At 35.9% G+C, this 12,147-nt stretch overlaps 2 protein-coding genes across 4 annotated transcripts in view; both read left to right on the forward strand.

Annotated features, from left to right (window-relative positions):
* The window catches only part of ptprua (protein tyrosine phosphatase receptor type Ua), a 237,953-nt gene that overhangs the window by 198,202 nt on the left and 27,604 nt on the right, over nt 1-12,147 (forward strand). For all 3 annotated transcript variants that reach the window (XM_060865749.1, XM_060865751.1, XM_060865750.1), the window contains one exon: nt 2,700-2,717. In XM_060865749.1, the coding sequence (XP_060721732.1) occupies nt 2,700-2,717 (18 nt within the window). The remainder of the gene's footprint in view (nt 1-2,699; nt 2,718-12,147) is intronic.
* Nucleotides 1-12,147, forward strand: part of apoea (apolipoprotein Ea) — a 335,076-nt gene that overhangs the window by 39,610 nt on the left and 283,319 nt on the right. The gene's annotated exons all lie outside the window — the stretch shown is intronic.

The raw sequence follows: 12,147 nt of genomic DNA on the forward strand, positions 1-12,147 counted from the left end.
CGGTTTTATACGCATTCAAGGATGCAATGAAGCTCTGATGATAGATAAGAACATTCATACCAGTAGCAGAAGCACTAAGGTTGAGCTCAATGCCTTTATTAGAGACACCGATTGCCTCAGTAGTGGCACAGAATGATGAAGGTATGCACATAAACCTGTTCAGTATGGTGCCAAATATATACTTAAAAAAACTGCCACATTTTTTGCATTAACGCTTATGGCATTTGGCTGATGGCTTTATCCAGAGCGATTTATTTATAGAAGTGCTTTGAAGTCTCGATCAAGAAATATATCCTGATACTGGTTCACTAGGTCATAGACTAAGAATGCCATGAGTCTAAAACTCGACTGGGAGGTAATATAGCAACAAAACAATTCACAAAAGATGATCACAAGTTGCATGACAGTTATAGAAGTATGCATGAGTGAACACAAATCACCAAAATGTTGATGTTCTTCATGGAAAGCTGGTATTTGTGACTGCAATAGTGAAAACTGGGAATGTTTCAGTGTTAGCCATATAACAAGGATCGATTTCTGTCACAATATCTGCAAATAAACATCTGTGAAATAAATAATGTGTGGCACCAGATTAAGGTACCCTTAGGTCGATTAGTCATACTGGACCTGGGGCAACACCATGGTGTTCACAAATTCTCAGCTCAGGCTAAAGGTGTCAAGTCAGGTCATGCTATTTAAAGTAGGCAGATGCACTCTTCCTGACTTAAGAGATGGATGCATCTTAAGGATGCCAGTAATGCAACATCTCATATCCTAATAGTCCCCAAGCAGTATCTTGGTGAATGTGCCCAGGGTACCCCAGTATTTAGTGAGGGCTCTCAAGAGTGCATTCTTGTGGCACTCCCCATTCATGCCATCCATGTTTTACACCTTCAATATTGCTTCATCACATTTCATGTGTATGTTGTGGTTTTAAGTGATGCTCATCCTCAAGTGAGAGTAGTAACACTTTATGACATCCACTAGTTCGGTAAGAACCTGCCCTGGTGGTCTGGAACATAAAGTAGTAGAAAGTTATAAAAGTTATGTCATTGTGTGTTCCACAGATAAGTGGAGGACTGCAAGTTGGGTTGATGAGGGATGAGTGTAACATAACAGCATAGCCTAGTGTTTAGTGAAGGTGTTTGGGGAAGTCGTTGCCTAATGGTTAGAGAGTTTGACTCCTAACCTTAAGGTTGTGAGTTCGAGTCATGGGCTGGCAATACCACGACTGAGGTACCCTTGAGCAAGACACCGAACCCCCCCAACTGCTCCCCGGGCGCCACAGCATAAATGGCTGCCCACTGCTCCGGTTGTGTGTTCACGGTGTGTGTGTGTTCACTGCTGTGTGTGTGCACTTTGGATGGGTTAAATGCAGAGAACGAATTCTGAGTATGGGTCACCATAATTAGCTGTATGTCATGTCACTCACTCTCAAGGTCTATCTGGCTTCTTAAATCACAGGTCTATCTGCAATAGCCACGTCTTGCAATAGCAACAATAACCACATCTTGGCTAGCAGTAAGAGGACTGTTACATTTAGAAATATGCAAAGTAGATACACTACGCTTGCCATCCACCCTCACCAGGTTTTACAGATTCAACATTGCTTTTTTGCTTTCCATGTGTTTGTTGTGGTTTTGAGCAATTCTTATCCTCAATAGAGGGCAGTAAGTATTAATGACCTCTATTAGTTCTGAAGGAAACTGCTCTGGTAGTCTAGAACATAAAGAAATTGAACAAGTGTTCTACAGAAAAGTAGAGGACTGTTCACTTGGGTTGATGAATTTGGTCAGAGGATGAGCGTAATGTAACAGAGACCATTTACAGGTTACCTACAGGTTACAGGCACAAGGTGATGGTTTTGCTACTGATACCTTGCGAGGAAAACAGCACACAGGAAGACAACTCTAGTTCTTAAGGAGACCACCCTGGACCCTGGGAGTCTTCCTTAATGGTAGAACCACGTACATAATATTCCATTGTGTATTTAGCTAAACAGTAAGATTTGTTTAGAACCACTAAAACGCTGTCTCTGTATAACTGTGTTAACATACATATTTAAGGAAAGATACAATTTCGTTTCTTTTCTTGTTTGGCTTTGATGAGCCAGTTCACAGAAATAGGCCCTATTATCATTTTTTCTATTCCAATGGACCGTTCTTGCCCTCGAAGGAGTTCAAATGTACAATTATTTTCTCATGTTTTCCCACAGAACTAATGTTTACAAGCTATCCATACTAAAGTCTAAAGGGAAACATTTTAATAGATAATGCTCAATATAAATTTTGCATTGAAATAATGATTAGCCTTGTTTTTGTTCTTCTACCTTTACAGTCGAGCTGAATGCAATTTTTTTTAAAGACATGAATAACAGCTTCTTCTTGTTAGGCAGCTATGTTACCCTTGACTCTTTGAATCTTGACTCTTATATTTGTTCTAACTGTAGAAAAAAAACAACAACTGTACAGTATGTGCAACAATTTGTGAAGCGTTGTGATTGCTTTCTTTTGTGCAGATTTTTGTGCTTTCTTTTTCTTTCTTTTCTGCTCCGTCTCTAGTTTCTCCGCCTTACCTTCTTCTTATCTTCTTGTCTATAGACTTCACTTTAATTAGCTTTCTTTTCTCTTTTTTCCTCCCTTTGTGTCCTTCTTCCACCTTCTTCTTCCTTTCTATCTATTTTAACTTGGGATTCATAGATTCGGATAAACAGGGAAGTAAGTACTCTCCTTTTCTATCACCTTTCACTTCTTTATTGTTCACACTGCATTTTACCTCCAGAATTATTTGCCCTGTCATGAAAATGATAATTAATGTGTAATATCTACATGTTCATGCAGCATTATTTCAAACCTGTTATTTAAACAGTTTAATGATTCTTTGGTGAAGCCTGCGCTGGAGAGAAAAGCAGCACAGAGCCTTTATAAGGCTAAATTTCAACCTTCTTTACATTTGTGGGTTAGTGCATAAACTGTGCAGGACTGCATTATTCAGTTTAAAATTAAAGTAAATAAAATCAATCAATCAATCAATCAATCAATCAATCACAAAATATGACCAGCTAAAGAAAACAAAGATGCACATAAAACTGAACAGTACATTCAACAAAAACAGTAGTGATGAAAATCAATAATGATTTTGATGCCAGTTCATCAAGCATCTACTGACAAACTCACTAAAGTGTTTGGTATGTTTTAGGACCTCTCTGTAAATGTCTCTGCTATTTTCAATGGATTTGCTATTTTCCCCTTTATGATTTTTAAAGACATTAATTTCCTTTCATTGGAGTTTTGTACACTATGACAGAATTCTTGTCTTCTTGCCTTGAGAAAAAAAAAAAATTGCTTGAGTTTTTGTAAACTAGCTGTCGACGAGAAAGCTGAAATTTCGTCATATCATTGAAATTCTTTTTTTTTCTCCAGAAAAGCATTTAAAGCTGCCCACCTTGTGTTTGTTTCAAATGTGAGATAGTTGTTTTTGACCTTGGTGTGTCAAAATTAGTCTAGCAGATAGTAGCAGTTCTATCCTGTGGCAGAGGCTGGATATAATTGCATTGCTGGATCCTTAGACAGAATTTGTTTCTTGTCTTGAATAACTTTCATTTTGTCCATGACATTCACAAATTGTATTATCTTTATTCATAGGTGGGTGACTGAATCACTTTTTTTGCCAAGCTCTATAGACTCTTTCAGGGAAACGTGATTCAGACAATAAAATGAAGAATTGAGCAAAAAGATTAATTAAGAACCTAGCTTTTTTTTTCACTTTCTCATCTTTGCTTCTGAGCTACAATGAACAACCAGCAACTTATTACTTCATTTAATTAAATAAACTCATTTGTTTCTCAGTAACCACATTACAAACCTGATTTGTTTTGTTTGTTTGTATATGAATGCAAAAACCTCTTGCTTGCTCATGCATGTCATATCATGAATTGCATATGATGAATGTTGAGTATAATATCTTTGTTTCCTTATTGATTAGCAGAAGTGTAGCTAGCCATGACTTTGGATTAGATCATCTATTTATGTCCTTGCTGTGTCCATTGTCTTGATTATTACAGCTATTTAACCCTTTGTATCAGTACATGCTATTGAATTTGACTTACAGTATGGGACTTATCGACGTATTTTCAATTATCATAAACAAATGAACGATTTTATCACTGCAAATCTGATATAAAATGAGTCAGGACACTGTTGGCTTTCAGTAAGAGATATTTTAACCTTTACCGATAGCCTTAAACAGAATTTTAATAGTTGAGGATAATACATTTAGCTGCTTATGTTGTTAACAAGCACTTGATACATCTTAGTGAGCAGAAATAATTTTCCTATCATTACTTACTTTGAGATAAAAAAAAAATTATAACCTAGGTTTAAAAAAAGCACTTTGTGTCTACTGTCTGAGTCATTAAACTCCACTGTGGAGTGTCACGTGACAAATAAAATCAATGTTGAACTTTTTTGTGGGATTTTTGGTGCTATTGAGTGTCAACCATATCTGCATCCATGGTACTGTATTCTGTATTTATGATTCATGAATCATGATTCATATTCAATGAAGTTATTACTGAGCCTCATCAAGTGAATGAGTTGTTTTGATATAGCACGTCAGTCGAGAGCTAGCTAGAATTTTAAGAGGTGTTGGACTCGAATCTGTTTGTGACTTATGTATAGAGTGTAATCTATCCGGATAAATAGCGAAAAATATTTATAAATAAAATAAATAGATAAATAGTTTCTCAAATTCTACTTTAATGGCAGTTTAAGCACAAACACAGACACAGCAGTAATATTAATAGCAGGATTTTTACTGTATGTGTCATTGGAACTTGCTGAAAAGAACAACTTTTTTAGACCAACATAAACCCAGGAAATACTGTTTTACATGATAAAATGTTGAAAAACTTAGTAAATAAGGCAAATATTTGCATCAGTTAAATTTAATACATTTACGGTATTTGGCGGACACCCAGAGGCATGGAAAAAGTGCTTTGAAATCTTTATCCATGAATACATTAACGCTGGTGCACTAGCTTACAGACCTAGGTTAACATCAACCTAAAACTAAAACAGGGATAATAAGAGATAGTTTGAGTGTTTCAGGAAGAGGCAGGTCCTCACAAGTCATTTGTTCGAACATCTAGCTAGAGCAAGTTCATTCAACACCTTACTGTAGAGTCTTGCTGTCTACTGTACCTACCTCTTACCCTGAGAGATGGTGGGATCAGTCGAGCAGTGCTGGTAGCTCTGAGGGAGAGAGGTAAAGTGGACGAGTGATAAGAGCTTTTAGGTAAGAGTGAACTGGTCCATTTTTGGCTTTGTAGGCAAGCATCAAAGTTTTGAATCTGATACATTTGCAGAGGAAGAATTGCATTCAGCGGTAGACCCAAAAGCAGTGAGCTGCAGTAGACCAGTCTTGAGACTGAACAAGTACCTGAGCAGCCTGTGTGGATAAAAAGGTCCGAATCCTTTTGATGTTGTAGAGAAATAAAACTACATGATCATGTCAGATGCAAGGAAAAGGTTAATTGGTTGTCCATGGTTAGCCCAAGTTTGTGAGTCATGGCCGAAAGATTGTTGTGTAGGGATATTATAGTGTGTGGGCACTCTCATACTCCATCTTCATCCAGTAAGGGTTCTGGTCTTATTAGCATATTTTTGCCAGAACACAGCTTAATTTTTGATTTCTGGATGAAGGCTAATGCTGAAAGATATTGTTTGATTGAGTGGTTAATATGAATATAATGTAATGAAGAAAGTAGAAAAGCTAATGCAAACATACTCTGTACCAAAGATTGTTTAAATGCAAGGCCTGTTTCTCATGGCATGTCAAAAACTGACCTCCTTTATGTTCTTTGTTTTGCAAAGAAAACTTGGAAAAGTAGCATTATCAATATGAGCCGTGTCCTTCACCATCACTTTGATGTCACAATGAATTATAAGACTTTTAGTTCATTCTCACTGGCAAGTCACCAACTAACGCATCCGCAGTATTCGGCTATGATGAAGAAGATTATACTGTATGAAGAAGAAGCATTATAAAAGATGATGGTAAGTCAGGACACAATACACAAAGAACACACTAGAATACAAATTTAGAATGTGCAAATGGTTCATTTGTTGTGGACAAGAACAGGGACAAGTGTCTAAACCTTCACGTTGAATCTTCAGTTTGGACTAGTCTGTGACATCATGTTTGTGGGCAGCAAATTCTATTCAATTCGATTTCAAATCAAATTTATTTTCAGAGCACTGCACATAATTACAAATCAGATGTACAGATCTAGTTTTGTACCCTGTATCTGGATGTGAGTGGGTTCTTGCCATCAAACCACCGACCTAATTGGAAAGATGAATTCTTGTAATTCTTGCTCTGTATATAAACCTTCTGACTGAGGTTTAGGTCTAAGTGTGAACCCACGGGTGTATTTACGCACACAATTCTAACAACATTAAGTAGAATGTTTGTCTGTGCTTGATAGTGAATTAGATGAAGATTAGATTGCCTTGTAAATCCTAAACAGATCTGTGGATGGTACTGTAGCTAATTGCTACACTAAGTAATATGAAATTGTGGAAATTAAAAAGATAGCATTATCTCTGTAATTTAAAACTAAAGACTAAAGATTGGAAGTGTTTTCCTGTGTAGGTTGTGTTTAGAGATCATGTGTAGGCTTTATGTTCTGTACAACACGCTCTACCAACACTGTAGGCGTTTGGCTAGTTGTATAATGTGTTCCTCTGAGATTGTTTCCTCCTACTAGTTATTATTCTGTTTTCTTTCTTACTTCTACAATGTTTACTTCTTCCTTTTTTTTCCTCTTCCAGTGGATTTAGTAATAGTCACGCAAGCTGCCCAAAATTCCACACTTATAAGTACAAAGCCTATCTATTGTTATTCATTAGAATACATAGATAACTAAAGGCCTATTAGACATTGAGAATATAAATTTGAAAGTTTAAAAAAAAATAAAAAGTCAACCCACTAGATAAATTCAAGTCACATTACATTGCCTTGCAAAAGTATTCACTCCCATTGGCATGTTGAATTTGTATTTCTTTAACCCCAAAATGACTACACAATGAATGTGAAAAATATTTTATTGTGATGCAAATAATAATGGAGAGAAAAATCAGGACAAAAACAGGACAATGGGATTATTGACCATTATTCATACTGATGTTATCATATTGATGTATATCGATGTTTCTTCTTTCATCTTCAACTACTTTCATCTCTGACCTGTTTGGAGAGTTTCTCAGCCTGGACATTGCTTGCTTAGTGGTGTAACAGACCTACAGTAGGAGCCTTTCAGAACAGGTGTATTTATGCTGACATAATGTGACAGATCATGTAACACTTTTATTACAATCAGGTAGACCTTAATCAACTAATTATCTTAAGAGAAATGTAAATAAAAATCCATTTTAACTCCAGGTTTTAATGCAACAAAACAAGAAAAGCACCTTGGTGGGTGTTGAGGGTCAGGTAAATACTTTTTCAAGGCGCTGTACCTAATGTACCACTCATATAATTTTAGTTATTTGTGCTGATTTGATTTCATAACCTTGAGTGCATAACCTTTTATTAATTGCACATAGGGGTGGGCGATATACAAAAAAAGGAAAGAAAAAAAAAAAAAAAACATGGTAGTTGAAGACATTTTAGCAATTCTATAGCAGCTACAATAATAAATATATCTCTGTTCACTGAGTTTGTCTGCTGTCAGTGATCCTACACCTATAAGAACTGAGAGACTTTAGGGTATAACTCAGAGCCATGGGAATCAGGTTTACAGAGGTGTTGCATTGGTGTGTCCTGTGTATCTCATCACACTGTGTGATATGCTCAAATGGAATGGTGGATTTAGAGTTCTGGAAAGGAAGATGTGTGTGATGTGTAAGTGAGTCAGTGAGAGCAAGAAAGAGTAGATTGACTAGTTGGACAACGGAAATGAAACACCTGGTTTTAGACCACAATTATTTATTAGAAAAAAAGCTTTACAATACAAGTCCTGTACAGTGTCCAAAGGGAGACATTTTTCTGGTAAACCTGGGTTCAGGTCACTATGTGATGCTGTTGGATGGAAAACCTTTGCTGACACGATCTTCCATATCACCCCAAGTGGCTCAATAATATTCAGTTCTGATATTGCAGCCTAAATCATTACTGGTCCACCTGAAACAGTCCGGGTAGTGAGCTTCTTTGAGGCTTCTCCTAGGATATGGGAAAGAATAATACATGTTTCACATTGTCCACATTGTCCAAAATCTCTGCTCCTGACATAATTGAAACCAATGTTATGCATTGGCATGAGTGACACAATGTTTGGCTGTAGCACCCCATCCATGTATATTGACACTGTGGAGCTCCTGATGATCAGTTTTGATGGAAACAGGAGCAGCACAACATATATTAGTGTGTAACACTACATTGTCTTGTGTTTCAGTTTCATTGTCCAACAGCTGTGTATGCTCTGATTTATTAATTTAATTTCCAGTTTATTCCCACTATATATAATACAGAAACCATCCCGCAATAAACTATTTAATACTAGTGTTAATAATAATAATTTTTGTTTGTTTGTTTGTTTTTTGTTCAATTGAAGCTTTGAGTTGCAATTTTTAATTTTTCTTTTCAATTAGGATGTTTCAACGATTTTTGTTTCAATTTTGAACAATTTTGAAATTCTAAATATTAAATTTAATTCTTAAATGTCAATCAAAAATTTAAATCTACATTTGGGTCTTCAAATCTACATCCAGCATTTAGATTTAGATTTTAAATTATATTTGTTATTATTTGTTTCATTATTTTTGTCATTTATTTTACAAAAGTAGCAAACATGCACAAAAGAAAACAATATTCAAAAAATATTCTTTTTCCATTTGGTGTCCCATACAGCAGCTTAGATATATTGTTTATAAAAATAGTTTTTATGAGTTGTACCCATCTGCATTTGAACATTTGAATGCCTTCTTCTGTAGGGTATATTATCTATAAAATGTTCATCACCTCCACTGCCCATAACAATCCTTTACACACCAAGAACCTGAACCTTTTATGTGGCTCAGCATGCAGCACTGAGAGCAGAAAGCTTCCACAATACAGTTCTGCTGACGTGAGCCCCAAATCTGTCTGGCTCAAAAACAGCATTCCCACTTTACCAAACATCCGAGGCTCTCAGGGCGAACATAAGCGGACACACATTAGGTACATCAGAGGCAGATTGAGGCTGTTTTATACTCGAAGTGACACCGCACACATGGCACATTGCCACAGCTTTCATTATACACCTGGCTCGTTTGGAGAATTCATTTCTGAAGTAAATATAAAGTCCAAAAACCTGTGCCGAACATCAGACCGTGGCACCTCCAAGTGATTACATAAAATGTATTAGTCCAGTGAGATTCTCACTCCTACATTATGGCACTCAGAACTTTCATGGAGTTTGGACTTTAACCAACGCCAGAGCCCTGGAACAGCAGGGCTACAGACTGAACTCTTGAACTGGAATTAAGTTAAGTCTGACAGATAGTGAGGCTTTTGTTTCTTAGTTTAATATTTCTGTATAAGATTTCTCTGTGTTGCATCAAACACATAAACACGTCCACATCACCATCAGGAGGAGAGTTTCTGTTTACAGGCAAAAAAAAGAGAGAGGCTTGACTACGCCAGACTAAAGATCCTTTCTGAAGAATATACATTAGAGAGCAAGCGAGAAAGAGAGAGATGGAGGTGTGGGGGTTTTAAGAGAGGCGAAATTTTCACACGATTAATGTGGCAGTTTCATTGCAGCCGGCAGGGGAATTTTTTTCTTTCTTTCTTTCATTTTTTATTCTATAGTGCACTAATCAGAGAAACATCTACCAGCAATGTATGCTATATTCTATCATTTTGGAATGATTCACTATTTATTTCTTCATACTGTGAGATTTGTGAATGAAAACAAGCAAGCAGCAAGCGAAAGAACCTCTAAATGCCTTTGTTTGTGTCACCGTATCGAAAAGCTCATATCCACAGTAGAATTTCCAGCACTGACAAATCTCACATACAACATATAATGTACCTTCTGTAAGATTCCATCTGAAGATCTGAGATAAAAAGAACTGAGAAAAATCATGAGCAAGGTCTAATAACAGGAAAAAAAATAACATGACCAATAACAAGAATAATCCTGTACTAAGACCTGAATTAACCCTTACTTTAATATGAACTAATGATTAATTAATTACACTAATTACACTAATTACAAACGTTTGGACATGAGTGATATCTGAATAAATAACAACCACCTTAACTACATGTGTGTTATATAATATAGTAATTAGCATGTGGTAACATGTGAACTAACTCCAACATGCCCTAAATGAAAGGATACAAACTGTATAAAACATACGTCATTCAATTGTTTAAATTATTTACCTTGATGCATACACAAACATCAGTGCACTGCATTTATGAATTTCTTTCATAATTCATACACTTAATAATACATACTGTTATTGTAAAGTGTTTTCTGACGTGTTGTTTATTTATTTTTATTATTTTTGGCATAGCCTCCAACAAATATCCGAGAGGCTATCATGCTAGCAGAATAATGCTACACACTACAATCTAATGGATTTTGAATTGAGTAAGTCAGTAATAAGCAGTTGAAAGTCGACAGTCATCCATCAGCTTGTTTTGAATGGATATAGACATAGCTTTAGCTTTGATACAGCAGGTGTGTTTTCCAGGGTTCAAAAGCCCATATCTCAAAAGCCACACAAGAAACTAGCTCTAAACATCAACACATTGGGAAAAGAAGGCGATATAGATTATGTTTCTAATCCTTGGAAACAAGGGATCTGTCTTGATGTACTCCAAAATCCCACCTAATGATGGACAGTACAGTTTACACTATACTGTGCATCACCTTATTAACCCTTTCTCTCAGTAAACTGGCATTTCATTCCAGAGGAATGGAAATTGACATTTTTCAAGTTAAGTCAAGAAGCCATTATTGTCATTTCAACCATATATAACTGACACAGTACACAGTGAATTGAAACAACATTTCTCCAGAACCAAGGTGATGCATAAAACAACACAGAGCTTAGAACTTGCGCTAAGTTGTCCTAGCCACATAAAATGCATCTTGTGCAACCTATTCCAAACAGTGTGTGACAAAAGAACACTACAGGACAAATACATTTGTGTGCTTTTGTGAATTGTGAATTCTGAACAAAGAGGGTTCTTGTAAACAGTTGGATGAGGTATTGAAATATAGTTTGCAAAACAACAATTGAGTGAATGTGCAAGACAACATGTAAACAGATTAATATGGGTGGTGCTGAAGACATACAAACAAATGAATTATTTTATAGCTGGAAGTTTGTTGTACAGTTATTCAGGAATATTTGTTGGGTTTCTGTATGTAGAGTAATGTAGAGTATTATGACTCTGTGTGGGAAAGAGGAGGAGTGTGAGCTTCCTGTTGGGCAAACAGTTCACCCACTTCTCAATAAACTGATAAAGCACAACTGAAGCTTTTTTTTTGTAGTAAAATACTGTATAGACCTGCCACAATTACATTACAACATTTTATCATAATAGGCCAGGAAGAGAAAGAAATGAAGATTTGTGAAGAAGCCCTGACTGTTTACTTTTTTTATATGAGACATTAACCATTACTACGGAGTGTGAGTTCCTAACAAAAAGGCAGAAATTCCATGTTTGTTGACTTCTGGAAAAAAGAGTTAAAGAAATGTATTCGATTTAATTCCAGTTGTTTGCTGTTAAACAAAATATTACTATTTTTTTTACTAGGATAGAAAGTAGGTGAAATGTATGTCTTGTTTACTGTTCATCTTATACTGAAAATAAAGCAAGTACAGGTCAGCTTGGCCCAGAGCAAATAGATCAAACTTCAGCTTATATCAAATGTTAATGTTAATCACTTAAAAGAATAACTTTTAACTAAAATTTAAACTGTAAATGTAAAGAATTAGGAAAACTGTATGAAGATTTTTTTTAACAGTTTCATTTACCCCTATGGACTGGACCGCTGTACACATGGCTTATGCTTATCTATTTGACTTAAACTTGGCACTCTGCTGTTATAGAGATCTGTAATAGATGATATCTGAACTCTTTAAA

Source organism: Tachysurus vachellii, chromosome 3 (assembly GCF_030014155.1).
Source record: "Tachysurus vachellii isolate PV-2020 chromosome 3, HZAU_Pvac_v1, whole genome shotgun sequence".
NCBI classification, from domain to species: domain Eukaryota; kingdom Metazoa; phylum Chordata; class Actinopteri; order Siluriformes; family Bagridae; genus Tachysurus; species Tachysurus vachellii.